The 23,373-nt window shown below is 50.2% G+C and overlaps 1 protein-coding gene and 1 long non-coding RNA gene across 3 annotated transcripts in view; one reads left to right on the top strand and one right to left on the bottom strand.

The window, feature by feature from the left end:
• The window catches only part of Rtl1 (retrotransposon Gag like 1), a 34,269-nt gene extending 21,422 nt beyond the window's left edge, over nt 1-12,847 (top strand). For both annotated transcript variants that reach the window (XM_052738971.1, XM_052738972.1), the window contains exon 3: nt 7,119-12,847. In XM_052738971.1, coding sequence (XP_052594931.1) covers nt 7,204-11,838 — 4,635 coding nt within the window. In that variant the 5' untranslated portion in view covers nt 7,119-7,203 and the 3' untranslated portion in view covers nt 11,839-12,847. The remainder of the gene's footprint in view (nt 1-7,118) is intronic.
• Nucleotides 2,301-8,802, bottom strand: LOC128110939 (uncharacterized). Its single transcript, XR_008218416.1, has 3 exons — nt 8,688-8,802; nt 8,167-8,365; nt 2,301-2,844 (listed from the first exon to the last, which is right to left on the bottom strand). It is a non-coding gene; the product is annotated as an uncharacterized LOC128110939 (long non-coding RNA).
• Nucleotides 12,848-23,373: the final 10,526 nt, after the last annotated feature.

Genomic DNA, 23,373 nt, shown 5'->3' with positions numbered 1-23,373 from the left:
GCTTAGTACTAGGCAGATTTCACTATGATTGGAAAATTGTAGTTAGCCCTATCTGAGGCATGGGGGTTCCAGGTGTGGCTGGACCACCCTAAGTCTTCTGCATGGCCATACCCTGTCCCTTATAGAATGGTTATCAACCACTCTTTGCAGCGGGTAAGAGTGGTTGTCAATGGATTGGGTCTGTGTTCTTGCCACTGATAATCAAGGGTCCTGGACAGAAAGTCCACCTTTTGAGTCTAGTGTATTCTTTTCAGTGCAGAGCTTGTTCCCGTCATGAGGCTAATTGGAAAATTAAAGTTGGCACCTTATGTACAATGCTGGTCTAAATCTCGACCCCTGCAATTAGAGTGGGTGTTCAAAAAGCAATAATCAGATAAACCCTAGTAACAAGAACAGGCCCAGACTCATGCACAGTTCTTCACAGTTTACAAAGGAAACACCTCCTTCCCTTTCTAAATGGGCAAAGAGCGGGTTGTAGGGCTAACCACCTTCTCTCCCTGGCCCTAGCCCTACCTCTCACAACCCTTAGGATGAAGTCTTCCTGCCTTGAAGTCACCACCTCCAAGATTCACCATACTCCCACGCCTACACCTGCAGCCCTCAAGGTGTATCCATGTAGCCTTCGTAGCACCAGGCATGGTAATGGAGCTTGCCAGAGTCAGACAGGAGCTGTAAAGTCAAGGCAGATGCCAGAAGAAGCCAGTCTGTGCTTTCAATCATTGTGTAGATTGAGAGAACTCTATTTAAACAAAGCTAGGACTGTAATTTCTAGATGCCGCTATTAGAACTGAGGAAGGGTAGGAGTCCCTGATCTCCATCTACTCACTCAGGGCCTACCTTTGCCTCCACAGCCTGGGTAGCCACCAGGCACCACTCAGAAACCCCATAAGAAAGTTAGAAAGCCAAGGGGAAACTGAGGGTCAGGAAAAGAAGGTCACATGGAAAGTCAAGGCCCAGCCGGGCTAGCAGCTGCGCAGAATCCATCCCTATCCAGGCTTCATCTCTGCCCACGCGCCTTGAAAGGAAAGTTTAGGCAGAGGAGCAGCTGATTGGCTCTGCAATTGGAGCAGCCCCTAGAGGAAGGGTGTGCTCCTGCACAACCCCACAGCCCCTCCCAGAGTGGCATATTCTCCCCCTCCACGGTTATTCTGGGAGAGTGATCCAGCTGCCCCCCAGCTGCCAGTTAAACAGACATGGGCCAGGACACAATGCGGCTGGGTCAAGGGCACCACTCTTCCTCTGGATGGATAGGCAAGCGACAGGCTGAGGGTCCTCTGCTAGAGGCTTCCAACCCTGGTAGGAAACCCAAGATTGAAAGAGTCCTCCATCTACTTTGATTCACTCTCTACCCAGAGTCATGGGATTCCCCCTTCAAAAAACTTAGTTGCCCCATCATGGAGATGAAGGCCCGCTGATCAAGGATTTCTATCCAAACCATCAGGAGGGGGGGGAGTTTGCTTGTTCTCCTGAGCAGTGAGGTGAAGGGTCTCCCTATCGCAGATGTTCAAGCCAGGGTGAAATGACTAGTAGAGACCTAGATATGGGCCGGGCCCAGCCTTCTCCCTGCAGATTCTAAGGCCGCTGAGACCATGACATCTCACCCGAGCTCCTTGTGGGGCTTTGGGCAGTCCTGCTGAGGGTTTTGGGAAGTCCTACTCCCTCCCAGAAACTTGAATAAGAAGAGGGGCCAATATAATCTTTTCCACCAGAGAAACCAGCAAGGATCCTAAGGTTCTGCCTGCCAAGGACACATCTTGACTGTGACATGTCTAATAAAATAAATGAATACAATAATTTGTATTCTTCACTGTCCTTACATGTCCATTCTGGTACTCCATTCCCACCCATGGCACCAGAAGGAAAGACAGAAAGATAGTAATTCTAAGGGAACTTATCCTTTAAGACTTAATGGCTGTGTCCCTCACACTTGAGAGCCTCTGAGTGTCTCATACAAATCCAAAGTAACAGAGGTCTTCACTTGATGCTCATCCCACAGTCAAGACACCAGTTATAATAGAACAGGTCTTTGAGAGCCATGGCTGCCCTCCTCTCCACTGCCTGACTTCACTGGCCTCCTAAACTCCTGCGGGGGGCTCCCACCCTCCTCCCCTGTCTTCACCTTTCCCCTAATTCCTCCACCCCTGCCCCCCAGTCCATGCTCAACCCTCAACTCTGCTCCTAAATATCTTCTCATCTCCTCTTCCAAGCTCTATTTTTAAAATCAGATTTCCTTTACTGTACAGGGAAAGGTATTCGCTGAGGGATTTGCCCCCCCCACCCCCCCCCCCTTCACTCAACCCTTCATAGATGCTCCGTGGCAGGCCTGACCCCATGGGCCACTTGCTCAGAGGCAAGCAAGGAGCTGACCTGACCGAATCTTGGGACACTAACAGTGGTGAGACTGGGGTGTCTGTCTTGAGTGTTGTGGGGTAGAGGGTCACAACAAAGACCCAAAGGGTAGCTTGATCTAGATTTTAATAGGAATTTCTAAATGGAAGGTTTGAGAACAGACCTTGAGATGAATCTGAAGGACAGAGAATGTTCCTTCTACATAGCCTAGAGGCATGCAGGGTGGGCCAGGGGAGAGCAAGAGCCAGAGGAAGCCTAGGTGATTGTCCAAAGACATCAGAGAATAAGAGGGCATTTGTCAGGCCCCAAGCCCTCCCGGAGAGGCAGATCCCTGAGCTGGGCCACCTGGTGTAGATGGTCCTTCCTCTTGCTACAAGGAGCTCTCACTCACCTCCAGCAGGGCCTTATTGTTCAGGGTGCAGTGTTCACGCCCTGGCTGCTGTGGGGCTGCACGGTGGTACCCGTCTCCAGTTCTGTGGGGTCCAAACAGGATGCCTAGGGCAGAAAAGAATGGAAACAAACTGCTGGGTAAACTAACGGACTGAAGATTTTAAAAAATACAAAGCTCTGGGAAACAACGAAGTCAAGATGAGTTTAGGATGGGGGACATGAGACTCAGTCTTTCTAGAGAAATGCCTAAGGAGAAACAAGGAAGGAAGCTATAGATGGTTAAAAGTTTTTACTTCATGCAAAACAATTTAAGCTCTAGATTCCCAAGCATACAGAGCAATCTATATGTTTTCAACAAGAGATAAACTCGCTCCAGGCCCATTCAGCACTGGGGCACTTGGATTTTATGTCGTGGACATGAAATTTTAAGGTTGGAAGCTAAGGATGCCATGATTAAATGAGTGTCACTCAAAGACAGTGGAACTATTTAGCATTGCTGGAAATGTGTGAAAAGATCTTAAGTGGGAGCTTTATTAATTGATTATTGGGTTTCTGAGGTAGAAATATGCACTTTATTTTGAGGGGTGACGGTATGAAAATTTTCTATCACACTAAGGGCTTTGGGCTTCTGCCAAAAGGCTTTAAAAAACTTAATGGTGAGATTGTTTGCTTGTGGGAGATAAGCTTGTAGAAAGCATGATAAAACATATTTTATGGCTAACAGCTTTGGACTTTATTATTACAAGCAACACGAAACACTGAAAAATCGTAAATAGGAAAGTTAACAGGCACACATTTAAGGATCATGCCCAAACATTCTGACTCTGTGTTGAGGGAATGCCAAAGTTTGACTCTCAGGGCATGCCAAGAAGATATGATTAATGTTGACACTGAGGAAAGGTTTTAATTAGAGGAGTTACATGACCGAGATGGGGACTGTGCAGAGAAATTTGGAATTTATTTAGAGACTCTGACGTGATGAAATTTTTGCACATGCTTAAAATTTTGATTTATCCAATTCTAACGGAGTGACATGGTGAGTTTTTTTCTGTTTGATAGATACAACATAGCACGATTATGAAATCAAATTCTCGCTGTATGCCAAGAATCTGGACTTTTTATGTCGTGCACAATTAAGAGACATTGCAGGGTTTTTAAGGTGGAGTTACAAACTCAGATTTAATGAACTGTGCTAAGACGTGTGAATTTTATTCTAAGGGATGACACACCAGATTATAATATCACTCTAATAAGTTTGAATTTAAGCCAATAAACGGCTTAAAAGTGTGATAGGGAAGATTTGTTGGTTGTTTTTTGTTTTGTTTTGTCCAGCCCGGAGGTAAGTGACACAATAAGATACTGCACTGTCTGTTAAGAATTTGGGGATTTATGCTACAAAGAAACTTTGCAATGTTTTAAATCTGGGAGTGACTCCTTATGGTTTATGAATTCAGCAGAGAAGAAAGTGGATATTACAACATGGTTAGAGATGTGACTCATGTCCACATCGAAGGCACTGTTGTATCCTGAGTGAGGGGTGAGATATCATTTTTAATCCTTTTGTGTGGGGAGAGGGATGCTTAGAGTTTGGCCAAGAAAGGGTTTTAAGGAGTGAAATGGTCAAGAGTTTTTGTCTCCCAAGGAATTTGATGATTTAAAGCATGCTGTATGCTAAAGTGTGTAGATTTGATGAGGAGTTCAATGCATGGGTGAATGAATGTCCACTGCCCCTCAGCACAAGGGTACCAGTGAAGCTTCTGTGCTGAGAAGCTGGGTAACTTACATCATGGGCTGAGAAGTTAGATGACATTTACATAGCATGTCAGGTTTGGACACGGTTCTGAGGAATGCAAGGAGTACACTGTCATGCCAGGCTGAGGAATTTGGACTCCCGCCCTGATGAGATTTTAGGAGAATGACATCATGAACTTTGTGAATTGAATAGGCTCGGTCTGCTGAGAAATGTATGACTTTATGATCACTTTAAGGCTTGATCTCATAGGTAAGGCAGAGACTTTGTGAGGCTGTAAGCAGAAGTTACACAAGTGAGTGCATGCATGTTACAAGAAGTATGAGCTTTTGTTATTATGTAATATCTTTGGTGTGAAGGCAGTCAAGTGTTTCTGGGGTGAGCTATGAAACTGAATTTTGTATTGATTAGCTACCAATTAAACCACATGGTTAAAAATTAATTTCATGCTAAGCAATTGGAACTTCATAGTATAGAGAAGAAATGTGTATGTTAAATAGGAAACCATGAGATAAATATTGTTTATTCTGTTAAAAGTTTAAATTCTGATACCCAGGCTTATTAAGATACTTAGAAAGTGAGATTTTTGTTTGAAGGCTGGTTGAAAGAAAGCAGAAAGAGTCAATCATTTACATGATTGAATTTGTTAATCTCTATGTGTAAACTTTTTATTTAAGAAGGTGAATATTCTAATTTGTTAATCAGACTGCTGCAAATTTAAATTGTAAACCATGAGGTTAAGTGGGAGACCTGCTGAGATTTTTATGTCGGACAGATGAATTAGTTAAATTTTACATTTCAATAATAGTGCATGCCGTAGAGGACTTTTATGAAGAGGAAATGAGTTGATTTATGCAATATGCTGTGCGTATTTCTGAGATGGCTGTTTTACCTAATTTGTACACCAGGTTTAGAAACTCTGATCTCTACCTCCAGGAATGACAAGTCCAACTTGTGCATTACTCTATGGCCTTTCAATTTTAGCCAGAGAATGATTTTTGGTTAAGTTTACATGTCAGATGTGTTTATACAAAAGGTTTGGATTTAATATTGCAGACAGTAAATAAACAGTGAGAGGCTTTAATCAGAGGAATTGCATGATCAAATTTAAGTGTCATGCTAACAAGGTATGTCTAATTCTGAGAAACTGCAGACCCAAATGTTTTATCCTGCTGGAAGGTATGGATTTGAGCCAATGATGGTTTTACATAAAGGACAGCATGGAGATTTTTGTTTATTTTATTTTGGGGTTTTTGGTTTTGGTTTTTGGTTTTTATTGTTGTTGTTGTTTGTTTGAGTTTATGTATGTGTATGTGTGTGTGTGTGTGTGTTGACAGGTCAGCCTAGTAACCCTAAAAGAAAATTGAGAAGTAACAGAAGGTGTTGAATTTATAAAGACAATAGTCCTATGGCTGGGATATTCAATAGCCTAATTTGTTTTGTAAACCAATACATTCCTTTAAATTCAATTTCCGTGCACTAAATCCTCCCATGGCCAGATTTTCAAAAATTCCAGGACAATCAGATTTCAAAGGTCTCGGGCCCTCCTCTCCCCCAGCGTTGTAACTCTGCTAGATACACCCCTGTACTGGAGGAAATCAACGGTGACAGAGAGAAGGGGTGCTTTCAAGAATGAGAAGCCTGCCCCTGCCTGAGCGGAGGGGAAACTTGGAAAGATAGGATCCAAGAGGCAGGCAGAAATGTTTGCATGATCAGAATTGAGGCCAGATGTTTGAAGCTCCATGAGCCCTGCAGACCAGGGCAATCCTGGAGGGTAGATTTTTGAAAAGCTGGGAAGGGTGTTTGGAAACCTCCATCTCAGCACTGGAGAGACCGTGGCTTTGGATAGAGATCAAATTGAGAAATGAAATCTACCCCATCCCACCCCCCAAAGTATGATCAAGGATAAAGCAACAAAAGTGTAAGCTTTCAGCACACAGTAGGCATTTTATAAACGTTTATGGGGAGAAAATTAAAACCAAAAGTCATGCTCTCCCCCACTTATTTCGACTTGGAGCCTGGAGGAGGAAATAAGAGCTATTTTTGGCTGCTGACCCAACTAGCAGGGCAGTGGCCAAGTGCCCGATTTCTCCTCTTTCCCCAGAGTTTGGGAGACAGCAAGCATCTCACTGTGGAATCCCGCCTCCAACTGAGCGTGCTGGGATGGCTCCAGACCACCAAGCCTGCCAGCAGTGGCTTAGAGTGGCATTGAGATGTGACCTTATGACTTTCGGGTGACTAGAGATGGGAAGGGAAACTGACCAGGCATGGGTGCCAGGGCAAAATGGGCCAGAAGTGTGCCCTGCCAGGTGCCTGCTTGCCACGGAGGATGCTCTGGGCCAGTTGCTCCACAAAATTTATGGACTGTGAATTTCTCATTCCAGTGGAGGAAGTAGGCAGGCGGGGCAGTCTGACTCCGCCTGGGAGGCAGGTCAGGGGTTGAGCCTCTCCCCTTGAGGTGCCTCAAGTGACCAGAGGAGGAGACTATATTGAATGCAGGGAGAATTTCTCTGGTTTCTCTCTGATTCTAATTACTTGGGCATCTGGTTTGTCCTTGAGAATCTGACCCTGACGTCTTGAGACTCTAAATTGCTGCTTTTCCTCTTGCTTTTATCCCTTCTCCCCCTAGGTTCTGATCTCCACGGTCGCGGTCTCTGACCACACACATTACAACCTTACCTGTCTTCAGAGCAGAGTCCTTTCCAACCGACGACATGATAGAACCCTCTGAAGACTCATTTGAGACGATGATGGAGCTTAATAATCCATCATCAAAACAAATGGAGTCCTCCGAGGGCTCATCCAACACCGTTGAGGAGACACCAGGCAGCAGCGGGGCACAGGCGCAGGCAGAGGCGGGCTCAGACAGTGGCCCAGCCCAGGAAGGAAAAGAACCACCCAGTGGCTCGACCCAGGAAATGCAAGAGCTGCCCATTGATCTATACCAAAACTTGGAGGAGCCATTCAGTGGCCTGTATGAGGAACGAGAGAAGCTGCCCACTGATCTTCTCCAAGACATGGAGGCAACCAGTGGCCCACGTGAGGAACGAGATGAGCTGCCCACTGATCTACTCCAAGAGTTGGAGGAGTCATCCAGTGGCCCATGTGAGGAACGAGAGAAGCTGCCCACTGATACACTCGAAAACATGGAGGAACCATCCAGTGGCCCAAGTGAGGAACGAGAGAAGCTGCCCACTGATACACTCAAAAACATGGAAGAACCATCCAGTGACCCATGTGAGGAACAAGAGGAGCTGCCCACTGATACACTCAAAAACATGGAGAAACCATCCAGTGACCCATGTGAGGAACAAGAGGAGCTGCCCACTGATACACTCAAAAACATGGAGAAACCATCCAGTGACCCATGTGAGGAACAAGAGGAGCTGTCCACTGATACACTCGAAAACATGGAGGAACCATCCAGTGGCCCAAGTGAGGAACGAGAGGAGATGCCCACTGATTCACTCGAAGACGTGGAGGAACCATCCAGTGGCCCAAGTGAGGAACGAGAGGATCCACCCAGTGACCTACTCCAAGACATGGAGGAGTCATGTGATAGTTCACACGAGGAAGGTGAGGATCCACTCAGTGAGATTGCTATCTCATCTGATGGCATAGATTCAGTGTTTGTCAACTCATCTGAGACCCAGACAGAGCAAGGAGATGAGACTGACCTGGAAGATGAAGAAGATGAGGAGAACCTTGAAGAGGAGGGTCAGCCCGGGAGCTCTCCGGAACAAGTCATGGCCACAATGGAGTCCATCATCTCGGTGTTCCTCCGAATGCAAGACATTGAACACCAACAGAGAGTAGCAGAGAGGATCTTGATGCAAGCCATCGAAGAAGGCCGGCTTCCCAAACTCAGGCACTTCTCTGGAGATCGCAGAGAATACCATGAGTTCATTGTGCTCTGTCAGATGACCCTACAGAACTACCCATCGATGTTGCACAATGACCAGCTACGGGTGAAATTTGTCATGTGTCATCTGTCTGACCTAGCCTTAGAATGGGCCAACAGCCTGGTAGAGCAGAACAGCCCCCTACTGAACAACTACTCAGGCTTCATTGAGGCTATGTCAGAAATGTTTGAGTACAGGCAGACGCTGCGCGTGGCAGAAGACGCCATGTTCAATATCAGGCAGGGGAACCGCGGTGTTGCCGAATACATCAATGAATTCCAGAGTCTAATACCCACCTTGGGCTGGCCAGATGAAGTCCTGCAGGCCCACCTGTGCCAGGGGCTCAATGAAGACATCAGGCATTATCTGTTTCGAATCCCCCAGCCGGAATCCCTGGAGAACCTGATGGTGCTCGTCCTGCAAATTGAAGATAAGCTGGCAGAGAGAAGGGCAATACTCAGGCTGCCCCCTGAGGCCCGCCCAAGGAACATGATCTGGCTTGACCCACCTGCCCCAGAGAAGTGGAGTGTGAGCAGCTGGCTGCCCAATGCGTTCCATCCAAACATCAATCGTGCCCACCTCTTCCTGCTGCTCATGGTGAGAGTGAACCCCTACCACAGTGTCGCAGTGCAGGCCCTGGTGGACTCAGGAGCAGAAGGGAACTACATGGATGAGAAGTTTGCCCAAGAACACTACGTGGAGCTCTATGAGAGACCCTATCCACAGGCAGTCCAAACCGTGGATGGCTCCCTGATCGGCAATGAACCCATCTGGCTGTACACTGAACCCCTGATGTGTATCCAGCAGAATCATTGTGAGTACATCGAATTTGACATCGTACCTTCACCCCACTTCTCTGTGGTCCTTGGCATCAAGTGGCTCCGTACCCATGCACCTGAAGTTGACTGGATCAAAGGCCGTTGTACCTTCCACTCGCCCTACTGCCTGAAGAATTGCTTCCACCCACCCCCACCATGCATCGCACTGGAGAAAGTTAGCATGGCCATGCTACCCGGATTGCCGCAATTGTATTCAGACCTGGCCGACGTGTTTAACCCGAAGGAAGCAGATGATGAGACTTCCGACCAGCCAAGCTCAGACGGATCCGATGATCTTTCTGAATCAGAGCCCTCTGAGCTTCAGCAGGCTGGAGACAGTGATCACAACGACGTCTTTTATGAGAGTTCTTCCAAGAGGCCTTGTCAATCTGTGAGTGCCAAGATGCAAGAAAAAGCCAGGCAGCAAGAGCAATACTGGATACTATATGACATGCTGAATGACAGACAGGACTACATACAGATGATGCCAGAACTGTTTGAGCAGTTACATGGAGCTACATGGTTCACAAAACTGGAGCTGCGAGACATTGCTAAGGAACCCAGGGTGGACTACAGCCTCACACACACAGAAGACACATGGAGAGCAACATTTGGTTTGAGCCCTTACCAGATGAGATGCTACCGGCCCTTCACAATAGACTCATACGCTGATGACTGTGATAATGAGATTCACTTTATTCTAAAAGACATCCTAGGCTTCTATGTGATTGCCCATGGCCGAGAGCTCCTGATCTACTCTATGAGCCAGGAGGAACACTTTGATCATGTCCGCCAAGTCCTGCTCCGCCTTCGCGGTCACAATATCCACTGCTCCCTGGACAAAAGCCAGTTCCATCGCCAGACCGCAGAAATCATGGGTTTCGCCCTATCCCCCAAAGGGGTGAAACTGAACAAGACCATCATGAACCTCATCATGGGGTGTACTGCCCCCAGCAACAGGAAGGGCCTGCAAACCGTTATCGAACTCTTCTATCCCTACCGCCATTTCGTGGAGCACTTTGCCATCATTGCAGAGCCCCTGGTGAGGCTGCTGCTGAGCACAGAGACCTACTGCTGGGGAGAAGAGCATCAGGAAGCCTTAGACTGCCTAAAGAGGGCTTTCCGAAAGGCGCCCATTCTGTACCACCCCAAGCATCAGAACCCATTCTACTTGGAAACAGGCATCACTGGGTCATTCCTATACGCCTCCCTGATCCAAACTGATGAAGAAACCGGCAAAAAAGCTACCTGCGCTTTCTACTCACGACATCTTTCCCCAATCGAGGTGGAGTACCCTCAAGTGGAGATGAGGATCCTTCCAATCCGGGCTTCCTTGATAGTGTGGTGTCGCTACCTGGAGAACACCGAGGAGCCCATCATGATCCTTCTCAACACAGAGGATCTAGCCTCTCTGAATAATGACAGGCTCACCGTACTTCTCCCCGGGCATTGGCTCTTCTTCTTCTCTCACTTCCATTTTGATGTGATGGAGCTGCCTGATGACGATGACCCCCGAGCTCTGTCCCGTAGAAATCCAAACCAGAGAGCCGTGAAAGGCAGATACATGAGGCCACTGATGCTTCTTGCCCTGAGGGCAAACCAAAGGGACTCGTTCTCTGATTCTGAGTCTGAGACCGAGACTGAGACTGAGTCCAAGGACAGTGACGACGAGTCAGACCCGGAATGGGCAGAATTGAATCGGCAGGCCCTGGTGCAGGAGGTGCTCTCTAACATCCCGATAGAACATATCCTCAACAGCCTCCTGACCCACTTCAGCAGGGTCCAGATCCGGTCCATTGTCCTACACTTCTTCCGTGGCCTGCTCTACTGGAAGAGTGTCCTGGGTGTGGCGTCCCTCCTGGCGATGATGAGGGTGACGCAGCCCCTCTCCCCACTGCCTGCCCCCTCTTTGGAGGTGGCCAGGCCTGAGCCCCGACACACACTCCGGCTCATCCTGGACTCAAGCCTCATTGCAGGTAGTGGCATGGCCACAGCCATCACTCAGTTGCTCAGCCAGATGCCCCCTGTAGCGCGGGCCAACACCCTCCCAGCTCGAGAGCTGGCTGAACTATACCTGAGTCCCAGGTGCTGGCATCGGAATGCCCTGCATTCCCAGCCCCCACGGGGCCTGCGATTCACCCCAGGGTTCTGGTTGACCCTGTGTGAGTTCTTCGGGGTCAGAGTCAACCCCGAGGAGGACATCTTCCCGGACCCACACCAGCAACGATACTTAGAGCTGCACGTCGTTGGTGATGAAGATGTCGTCTTGCGAGAAGCCCTGCAAGACGACCTGCAACGTTACCGTCAGTGTGGCCTGCATGACGGCCTGCAAGACACCTCGCAGGACGCGCAGGACAACGACGTGCAAGAAGCCCTGCTTGGCGACCAAGAAGCGGTCACCTTCCGCCCGCGAAATCTGATGGACCCAGAGGTCCTAGATTTCCTCAACAACCGCCTACTCTACATTCTTGGTGCCGATGGCCGGCTTACTCTGCTCAGCAGAGATGAGGTGGCTCGGGCCCTCACACGATTCCTGACCATGGCCTCCAGAATGGCCCTACTTTCCCCAGCCAGGGAACAGGCAAGGCTAGAAGCACTGTCAGACTCATCAGATGATGAACTTGACTGAAAACACAACAAAGTTGATGCCATCCTCCCTTGTGCCTCAGCTAGCTTTGCTCAAATCCAGTGCCCCCTCCTGCCACTCCTGACCCAAGGGGAACCCACTTGTGAAGGGCCACAACTTCAACTCATCCACCAGCAACATCATCTGTGTTCAAGGACTAGCCAACTATCAGCGTCCCAGAACCAGCCAAGACTGTGCAACCCTGTCCTAACTGTCCAAGACTGTGTGCAACCCTGTCTTAACTGTCCAAGACTGTGCAGCCCTGTCCTAACTGAACGGGCCTCAGACCCACAGCCGGCAGTGAGATCATTGAGAGGAGGAAGCAGTGATGAGCAACAATGACCCTGTCACCCCAGGCCAGATGCAGAGCAGACATAGCGGGTGCAGCCAAGCAAGCAGATGCCAGGGAGCCCCTCCCCACCACCACCTGAGTGGCGTGTGGCCACCTGTGCATCCTGGGACACTGACCTCGGGTGCTCCACTGACTTCTACCTCCGCACCGGTGCTCCAACTCCCCTGGGCTCCATCCCCACCCCCTCCCAGCCTCCCGAGGTACTGTGGTGCCGTGCCTCCCAGCCCACCCCGCAAGCAAGCAAGCCCACCCCACACTACCCATCTGGTCTGGCTCCCTTGACACTTCATCTGACCCTGAACTCTGAACTTACCTGAGCAGAGCTGCTCTGCAGGGCATCCGACGTACCAGTGCGACTTACCTGATAGACTTGCCCACCTTGAAGGTCCCTGAGACTCAGGGACTACCAGAAAAGGTGGTAGCACCAGGTGGGGCTCCCGTTCCCAAAACTGACAGCTGGACAGTGCAGGGGCCAGAGACCCCACATAAAGGAGGGAGCCCCCAAGGACACTGGTGAAGCCCCAGACACCCAGCCTGCTGTGCCAAGGAGCCCAGAGTGCTCTGTGCAGACCACTGCTCTTTGTCATGGGAAGGAGCACCTTCCTATTCTTTCCATCCCACTTCTGCTTTTGCCCCACAAATAAAGAGAATAAAAGATTATCTGGCTTTGTGGTTTGTTCTCAAAGGGAAGGTGTGATAGCAGGAGACAGGTTTGGGAAACAGTGAGCATGGGAGCAGAAAGGACAGAGTATGCACAAAGGGTTGAAGGTGGGCATGTACAAGGGTGGGAGGAGCCTGGGCAGGAGAGCTTGGCTCTTTCCTGAAACAGCTCATGGAGACACATAGCAAAAAGCCTCCCTGCTTCTCCTAAGAAGGAGAAAGCCACTCCTCTCTCATCCCCTCAGACTCACTCCGAGAGGAGCTACAGGTGGGAAAGGGACAAAGGAGCTCCTTTGGCAGAGGGAGGGTGCCCAGAAATCCCAGTTCTTCTCTAGTCCCAGCCTTCTAGTCACATGAGAAATGAGGAGTGGCCAGGCTGTGCTCTATGCTCCCAGCTAAGGAGGGTCCGCAGGACTGCCTTGGACCCATGCCCACAGTTGCCCCCAATGAAGAAGGCCTAGATCCCCGCTCTAAAAATGGCTTTCCTGGGAGTACATTGGTCTGAGGAGAGGAAGGAGCTCCTGAGGGAGTAGGGAAATGGGGTTAGTAGCCCTCACTCACCAAGTCTGTAACCCTATTCAGAAGCACCCCCTCCACTGGAAGTCTGCAAACAGGCTGGGGTACAAAACCCAGGACCCCTCCCAGTGTGACCTTAATGGTGATACAATGCACAGGGCCCTCACATCCAAGGGATACTAGCTCTGCCCTTTACATCCTGCCTGGAAATCTGACCTCGAGTTAACCCCAAGAGACTCTCCTTTGTCCTGAGAATGTGTCAAGGCCCTGGACACCCAATGTGACAACCCAGTGTGATCCCACTGTAGCAGGACAGTGAGCTTGGGGCCCTGAGAAATACCCCTGAGAGCAGAAGATCTCTATACCTTCTCCAGCCCATAGTACCACTGTGCCCTTGTGGGTCCTAAGGAGCGACTGGCTACTTACTGTTTAGCCTCTCTAACAAGGAATGTACCCCTGACGGCAGCACCGTGAGATCATGGGCAGGATCCCAGGTTCAAGGTCAGGGGCTCAGCCTCATTTTAGCAGTTTTCCTGCTCTTAAAGAAGTTGCCAATGTCCCTCCCCGCCAGGCCCCTGTAAACAGGACAACACTTCCTACCTTCAGTTTCCCTGTCTATCACACAGAGCTATAGGGGGCTTCTGGAAGATTTCAAAGGGGTCACAATTAAAGTGTTGAGTGCAATCAACACAGAGTTCCTACCCTCCATCTCATGCAGGGACTTCCTGGTGTCATCTGTTCAGAAAATCAGGGTGCAGAGAGGACTCCAGAAGGCCACGGCCAGAGAGAGGCCTCGGGAACCTCCTTCATGGCCTTTATCCTGTCACCTTGGGACCGTCTACCCACATAACCTATGGTCTCAGAACCCAACACGGGATCCCACGCACAGCTGACATCACAACAGCCCCCAGAGACAGAGGCTGTTGTTGTCTGCCTGTCTATCTATGACAGCCCCAAACGACACAGTATGGTCCAAGTCAGAGGCTCAGCTGCAACAATGCCAGCATTCCCTTATAAACTGCTTATGGAAGTCCCAGCCTCCAAGTGACAGGGTGACTATCTTCCCACTGACCTGCCTTCCTATTCCCTAAGCGGGGAACCTAGGAGGGGAGGTCAGTTTCAAGACAAGGTTGCCATCAGGGCTTTTGCTTCCTAAAGTACGCCCTGCCCAATATGACACTCTGCTTAGAATTCCTAAGAAGTGTCTATGACCTCAAGGTGGGACTGGGGTCCTCATGGGGAGAACAAACACACCATTCTTGTACCCTACTTAATTCTCCTGGGGACCCCATACATAAAGCTGGACCTCCAGAACACAAGTCTGTCCCTGCTTGGTGAGGCCCTCTGTGAGTGCAGTGGATGTGCAAATGCCTCTGATGTCCCGGCTGCGGCCAGGGGACCCAAGGCCTTCTCTAACAAGTGGGAGTAGAAGTAAAAAAGTTAAAAAGAAACCTTGGCAGTGGCCCAGGAGCCTGTCAAGGGGCTGGCAGTGATGCTGGTCACAAAGGTGGGCGCGTTTACCCATAGCCCGCACATACACAGCCTATGAAGGACCAATAAAGGCCCAGTGGCCTGCCAATCTGTCCAGCAGGGGCTTTGTCCCCATTTACAGGAGAAGAAGGCAGCCCAGGCTGCAAAGAGAACTAGTGTTAAAACCGTAGGTTATCAGGTTATCGGCGGAGCCACTTATAGAGATTGAAAAGCACAACACAAACCTTTTTTTTTTTCTCCTGGGGAAGAGAAAAAAAAGCAAAGTAAGAAATTGGTGTGAAAGTTCCTGCTAGGTGATGATGACATCACTCCCACCACAGTAAAGGTGAAAATCAGAGACCAGCCCCTGACTGCAAACCCCACCCACTGAGGAAGTGCCCCCACTTCCCAGCTTCAATCCCCACCCAGAGAGCTCTGAGAGCATCCAGGAACAAAGAAGAGCACAAGGCCCTCCCTTGGCCACCCTGCTTGTCCCCTCCCTTGCCTCCGTCCTCCCCTTATAAGATGCCCCTGCAGGCTTCAGGCCAGGCATATCAATTCCAGAGCTGGTGACAACATATACTCCAGCTATTCACCAGCAAGACTGGATTTGCTACTCCCTTTTACAGGTGACCATGGGTCACATTAGGGGTCCCTACGCAGGACCCTGAGCCAAGAGTTTTACCAGCTCCTGACCAGGCTGGAGCAGAGGAAGAAGATCCCCCCTACACCTGGGTAATCTGGATTGGCCCCAAAGTAAGAAAGGGAAAGGTGACAGAGAAACTATCACCACCACCCCAGCTGCCCCTACCCACCTTTAGCCCTGCTGCTGGGCACAGAGAACCACTTGTTATGATCTATGCCCATCAGACATGATCTGAGACCTGAACAGCGAACCTCATCTGGACTTCCATCCACCTGTGTGAGTTCAGGGGGCCAGCATGACAATCCTGATACCATGAAAGAGGTAAGTAAGGTGCACAGGTAGGAGAAGGGTGGTGGATGGCGGTGGGGGGGGGTGAGGAAGGGCACAGGGAACAGGGAGAGATGGAGGAAAGGGGAGGGTGGGGGGAAGGTGGGGGCCTGGGTCCTCCCCGTCCTGCTCCCAAGTCCTTTCACGGCTTCAAGGCCCCCCACTCAGGTTACTCCTGTGTGCCTGGGCTGGCTGCCATAGCTGGTACATGCAGTTAATAACCGTAGTGCTGTGGGGATGGAGATGGGCGCCCCTCCCCCCACCTATGCATGCAATGACCTAAGCTATTGGGGTACAGAAGACAGGGTTCTATGCCAGTCGTTCATCGTGCTGTTGAAGTGTCTATGGGCACCCAGCCTCAGCAGGGGTGCCACAGAGGAAGAACAAGGTGACTCTGACAGCTCCCAGGGGATCCACGGTCTGCAGTGAGTGAGATGAGACGTCTCCAAAAGGGCTCAAGGAGAGAGTGAGAGGCCGCCTGTAAGGGACCTCAGCCTCCTGGTCATAAAAAAATAATCCTGGATAGAGGCAGAGGCCCCTCAAGGAGACCCTGTTCTGGGAGCACTGGTATGGCTCAGCCCTGCTCTGTTCCAGCCCTGCCCCCTGTCCTGGAAACAAAGACACCATCTCTCTGGGATCCACCCCTTTGTCCTGTGAGCTGGGTCCCCTCAGAGGGCATCCAAGAGAGAACAGCTCCTGGAATCCCAGTGGGAGAAGCCCCAGGGTAGGCCCAGGATCGACCTCTGACCTGTCTACCCTTGGCCACAGAGTCAGGGGGTGACCCTTGGCCCAGCCCCAGGGAATGTCCCACCAGGGATACAGCTTCCCCCTCCAAGGAAGGACCTCAGAGATGGCCCAGCCCCAGGCATACCCCTCTAGGAACTTGGAGAGCTGTGGGGAGAAAGAAAGCATGCAAGGAAGCAGCAAGCTGGACTATACATCCATCCCATCCCGGTGAAGCCCAAGGTGCAGAGGAGGGTCCGGAGGCCACACGCGGTTGAAGGGGGTGAAGAAAGGCATCATATAGGAGCTGAATGGCTGTGCAATCAACTCCTGCATGACGCCGTTCCCACCCCCCAACTTCTGACTACGATGAGATGCGACCCTCCTCCTGAAACGAAGCAATGCAGGAAGCCGGACGACAGGTAGGACAGGCCCGCGCAGCTAGTAGTTAGAGAAAGGACGGCAAGGGGCAGCCAGCCCAAGGGCACCCGCGGCACTGTGCGACTATCTACCCTCTTTGTCCAATGTGAGACTGGAGCCCATGCAGGTGCTGGAGGGAGGGGGGAGGGAGGGAAGAGGGAGGGCAAGGATGTCTGCTGCCACAGGAGTGCCAAATGCACGCTCAGGTCCATTCTGTCAGTCATAGTCCGTCCCAGGTGTGTGTCCGATGGGCTCCTCTGGAGACCTAGAAGGAAATCATGGGAACCAGCAGGAGCTTATACAGCTGCGGATGGAACCCCAAAGGCAATGCATGTGTTAACAGCTGCTTAGAATGGTGAGGGGACAGGCTACAGGCACAGCTAAAGGCTCCCTGGATTTTTGGGGGGTGAGGGAAAGGCTTCAGATTGGGTCTGGTCACATACTTCTATGAATAACTAAACACACAAACTGCTTTTGCTTGCCTGTGTCTGTCTGTCTGTTTGTTTTTGAAACAGGGTCTCACTGTATAACCCAGAGCGAGCTTGAATTCTCCATCTTCCTGCCTCAGGCTTCCAAGTGTTGAGGTGACAGGCCTGTGTCACCCTGTCCAGCTTGAATGACACATGTGCATCAGGATATACATGAATAAAGTACAAAAAAAAAAAACCTTTCCTGTTCCTGTGTTCTTTCTCTACTCTAACATCTTCCTTCTCCACTGCCAGCCTCGCCTCACAGGTCCCCACCTCCACTGTCAGCCAGTGCTTGTCCCAACACCGTCTAGGATAGCAGGGGCAATCAACAAACATTTCTGAATCGTGGCAGAATGCTACCAAGTGCCTTGGGAAAGTACGTGGAGGGAAAACTAGTTAGGGTGGGAGGCCAGAAGGCAGGTCCGGGAAGGGTTCAGGGCAACAGAAGCGGGGAGGGACTCTGTAACTCAGATTAACAAAAAGAAAGGCTTTTTTTGTGGCAGAGGGGAGAATCTCAGTGTGACTCACTGAAAGGAATGGTCCTGTGTAACAGGGGAGAGAATAGGTAGGTGCTCAGTGGTGTCTGTGTGACACAGTTCCCAGACATTCGGGAGGGAAGAGGGTTTCAACGTGACACATGTGAGGGACAGGCTACATGACTCATGGGAAGCAGGAGGGTCTCAAGGTGACATGTGTAGAAATGGCTCCATGACACGTGGGAGAGGTGAAGGATTTGAGGTGTCCCATGAAAAGGGGGACTTCACGTTGTATGGAGGAAAACAGAGGCGTCACAGGATACATGTACAGCAGGGTGTCCATGTGTACTGGGGATAGTAAGGGACTAAACGTAGCATCTGTAGGGAATAAGGTTCCATGATAGGTGGGAGAGAGGAGTTCAATGACACCTGTGGGGGAGGGGACACATGATACATGAGAGAAAAATGTACAAATTTGATGTGTGGGGGAGGGGATCCATGACACATGAGGTGGGGGGGGACTCAGTTTGACTCTTGTGTAGGAGGGGCTCCTTGACACATGTAAGTGAGGAGGGGCTCCATGACCCCTGGAAGAGAGGAAGGGTTCAATGTGGCACATATAAAGGAGGGACGCTCTAATATACAGGAAGAGGGGGTTCAACATGACACTTGTAGAGGAAAGTGTCCAGGACACATGGGAGAAAAGGACTAAATGTGACACCTATATGTCACCTTGTGACATGGAGGAAATTAATGTCTCAGTGTGTTACATGCAGAGGTGGGGCTCCATGACACATGGCAGGTGTGGGGGGGGATAGATGTCTTAATGTGTTACATGCAGAAGTGGGATCCATGAAATGGGGGAGATGAGTGTCTCAGTGTGTTACAAGAGAGGCAGGACCCACGAAATGGAGGAGACGAATGTCTCAGTGTGTTACATGCAGAGGTGGGATCCACGAAATGGAGGAGACAAATGTCTCAGTGTGTTACATGCAGAGGTAGGGCTCCATGACACATGGCAGGTGGGGGGGGGTGTCCCAATGTGTTACATGCAGAAGCGGGATCCATGAAAGGGGGGGAAAGAATGTCTCAGTGTGTTACATGCAGAGGTGGGGCTCCATGACACATGGCAGGTGGGGGGGTGCCCCAATGTGTTACATGCAGAGGCAGGATCCATGAAAGGGGGGGAAAGAATGTCTCAGTGTGTTACATGCAGAGGTGGGGCTTCATGATATGAGGAGAGAAGTTTTGTGTAACACACCTGGAGCATGAAAAAAGTTTGTAGTGACTAGAAGGGATGAGATCTGTGACATACAATTTGGAGGTCCTCATTGGATAGGAGTGAAAAGAGGACTCTCTGTGGCACTTGTGTGAATGAGGGCTCCACATAACAAAAGTGAAGGAGGGGCCTAATGTGAGTGGGGAGTAAGTAGTGTGAATGAAGCACAGGTGTGAGGGGGTCCCACGTGACACAGAGGAGGGACTTCTTTTGACACAATACTAGAAGAATTTGCTGTGACACGGAGATGATGAACATCTAGCTAACAGATGACTGAGAGGGGCACCGAACGTGGCATGAGGTGGGAAGAAACTCTGTGACATGCAGAAGCACCTAGTGAGACAAACATCACTACTGCATGGTGAGAGCCACGTTCCCTGTAAGACTTCAGTGAGTGGGGGAGCAGGTGGGTGGGACACATAGGTGAGGAGACCTGTGTGTCCTGGCACAGGGGTGGGAGAAGACCTCTACACTACACGACAGTGACAGGTACCTCGACAGCAGAATGAGAGGTCCATGTACAGCATGGGTATGGTAGGAACTCAGTGTGCGACAAAAACAGAAGGGGGACTTCCATGTGATGCACACGTGAGGCAAGGCTGAGCAGAACACATGACGGAAAGAGGTCTTCTGTATGACACATGAGTGGGACTAGCATGACACATGACCAGGAGAGGGGCTCTGCAGGACACATGGATGAGGCTAGGCTAAGAATGACACATATGGGGAGCACATATGTGTTGTAGAGGACAAATGGGTGGGACTAGGCTCACCATGACATGTGATGGAAAGAGGTATTCTACAGGACACATGGGAGGGGCTAGACTGAGCTTGACACATCGGTGAGTATATGTTAAACATGACACACGTTGAGGAGAGGTATTCTGTAAGATCCATGGGTGGGGCCAGGCTAAGCATGAGACGTGTTGAGGAGAGGTGCTCTCTCTATAGGGCACATGGGTAGGGCTAGGCTTATCATGGCACATATGAGAAGAGGGGCACTACAGGATACATGGGAGGGTTAGGCTAAGCATGACACGTGTTGAAGAATAGTGTTCCACAGTGGGGAGGTCTTGGCTGGAAAGCATGGGGAAGATATTCTGTTGGAAGTACATGAGGTAGAGCTCAGTATGCCAAATGGAGATGAGGGGTTTGATGTGACACAGGGTGGAGGAGCCTTCTCTCTGTGGCACATAGAAAGGCAGTGTTTCATGTGATAAATGGATGGAAGAGGGGCGTGATACCTGGATCTAAATGCAGAGGAGGAATTGGTGTGAAACCCTGCTGGAAGGGGGTTGGGGGGCTATGTAGTTCACAAGCACGAGGTCAGCATGGGCCATGAACAGAAGAAGGCCTCAGGATAGTGTATGGACTGTGCTTTAGGTAACACATACAGGATGGGATTCAGCCTGTGCAGAAGAACAAGAGAGAAGCTCAGTGTGAACACTGGGGACTCAGTGTGACAGGGGACGGGGGAAGGACCTGGCATAGTACATAGGTTGAGAAGGAGCTCCATGTGACTTTGAGTCCATGACTCAGTGGGTGTGTAACTGAGGAGAGGGACTCCAGTTAACACAGGTGGAGGCAGGATTCATGTCACTTAAGAGTGGGGGCTGTGGAATGATACATCACAGGCGTAGGAGTTTGATTCGACACACAGGGGGCTTGTGTGACACATGGATGGAGGAATTTGACATGACGCATGTTCCTTGCTGATAGGGAGGTGGGATGAAGTCTGTGCATAGCCTGTCAGGAGTTTACATTAGAAGCACAGATGGAAGAGCTACCGGTAACTTGGGAGAGGGTATGACAAGGGTCAAAGTGTACCACGTCAGTGGAAAGACTGTGACCACAGCAATGGAGGGAGGGAGTCTGATTGGCATGAGATGGGGAGGAGCCCAGATGGGGGAGGGCCATATGAGCCTAGGTGGGACACTTTGGAGGGGAGGGGTCTTGGTATGACATCAGCAGGCTCAGCATGAACCACTAATAAAAACAGAAGTTGTAGAAGACACAGCTTTCACTGGGTCACTTACATGATTGGAGTGGGGACAGCTCTGTGTGACCTATGGATGCAGGAAGATCTCTATGTGACATTCAAGTGGGGAGGACTTGGGGTGACATGAGGGTGATAGCAGGACTCAATGTAACACATTGACAGGAGTGGAGGCAGGAGCTCAAGGTGCTATCAGGAGGCGGGGTGGGTCCATATCACACACAGTGGGGCAAAACCTTTGTGATACATGACTAGGGAGAGACTCACAGGTGACTAGATAGCTCTGTGGAATACTTGAAGAGGGATATAAGTCGGTGTGACACAGGAATGAGGGTAGGGAATCCAAATGGTAATTCAATGGAGGAGGGGCTTAATAGGACATAAAGGGGGAGGGTTAGTATGACATAACTAGAAGAGGTACTCAGGACACATCAGAAGGACTTAGTTTGACATGTGGGTGTAAGATTAGAGTGGCCATATGGTAACTGGAGGGGACTCCATGAGACACCCCAGTGGAGGAGGGGCTCAGTCTAACACCCACAGCTGACACAGTAGTTAGTAGACATGGTGTGGCATGAATGAGAGGCCCAGGAGAGACAGTCAGCACACAAAGTGGGCGTGCTATGAGACAGAGTGATTTAGTGTAGTGAATGGGTGTGGAAGGATTCATTGTGGTAAGAGGAAGCAGGTGATGTGGGATTAGCTACTGGACCTAGTGTAACACGGAGGTGATGAAGCCTAAGTGTGACACAGAGAGGTGAGTATCACACATGGGTAGAAGGAGGGAGGGACTGAATGTGACCCACACATGGGAAAACTTTTCAGGTGACAGAACCTTCAGGAAACTCATTGTGGGTCAATTAAGCAGGTGAGGAGGTCAGTGGGACACGTGGGTGGGAAATGGGTATGTGGGACACATGAGGAGAGGTGGGGGCTTAGAATGGCACACACTGGTGGGGTGCCATATGACTTATGAGCTGAAGAGTGGGTTCCCTTTCATGAGCACCTAGATATTGCCCTCCCCAGAGTAACTGTAGTGTCCTGGGTTGAAGGGAGGCCCAGAAACCACCTCAGCCTGCCTAGGTCCCAAGGCATCAACATATTCAACCCAATTCCAGTTCAGAGTCTAAGAAAACATTCAAGGGAACAATCTGGAAAGTATACACAAAATTCACCCCCAGCAGTACAATCCTGGGAAAGCTGGAACAGTCCCTGAAGACCACCACAGTACCCCAAGGTTAAGCATATGCCAAACCTTACAGAAAATTTTAAGACATGTAAGCCCACCCTCTTAAGAAAATCGACAGGTTTCTCAGACCTATGAACTTCCAAAATAGATGTTTAACAACATGTGACCAAGTTAAAAAAAATTCATAGCAACAGAGCAATTCCTATCCCCCCACCAACATTTTGGAGCCCCAAAGTGCATAGAAAATAGACCAGAGCCCAACCACCAACCAAGCAAACACCCAGCGCTGCTGACTCAAAGACCAAGGTGCAGACTACAAGGAAATAAGGCTGCTAGGGGACAGGAACCTGGGAGTGAGACATCTGGGAGGGTCTCGGCACTAATGGCCTGAGCACCTGGTACCACTTCTGGGACAGGCCACCCACGGCAAGCGAAGAAGGGACATATGGCCTCTCTTTGCAGATTTTTTTCGGCAATACCTGAGCAGAGCCTGCACCCACAAGCCCTCCCTGCACCCATGTCCCCAAGCAGCCATGACACAGGCTCTCTTGCCATCCAGCGGCTTGCATGTGTCTCCCCGGAGGTGTGGACTCCCAAGGGCAACGTCCATCTACACGATACCTGGCACAGGACCTGGCACACAGTAGACCTTCACCGAATGTGCAAACGAATGAATGAAAGCCTACCATGTACAAGGCCCTGGCGGCCAGAATGAGCCCAGAAGCGAGGATGATGGAGATGAGGTAGGTGATGGAGGCCAGGCTGGCCAGAGATGAGATGCTGTGCCCAGGATGATGACAGAGGCCAGGTAGAGGTGATGAAAGTCATGATGATGAAGTCCGTGGTGATAGACATGCATGAGATGGACCCCCCAAAACAAAGCATGCAGGAGGAAAAAAAGCCAAGACCCAAGGCTGGAGACCACTCTCAGAAGGTCAGTGTGTGCCGCCTGTTCAGCTCGATCCCACACCCTGCCCAGTTAAAATGGCAGATCATTAACCCTCCATGATGTTC

Source organism: Peromyscus californicus, unplaced genomic scaffold (genome assembly GCF_007827085.1).
Source record: "Peromyscus californicus insignis strain IS unplaced genomic scaffold, ASM782708v3 Scaffold_15__1_contigs__length_86483966, whole genome shotgun sequence".
In the NCBI taxonomy this organism is placed as follows: Eukaryota; Metazoa; Chordata; class Mammalia; order Rodentia; family Cricetidae; genus Peromyscus; species Peromyscus californicus.
This window is presented reverse-complemented; position numbering and strand designations above follow the sequence as displayed.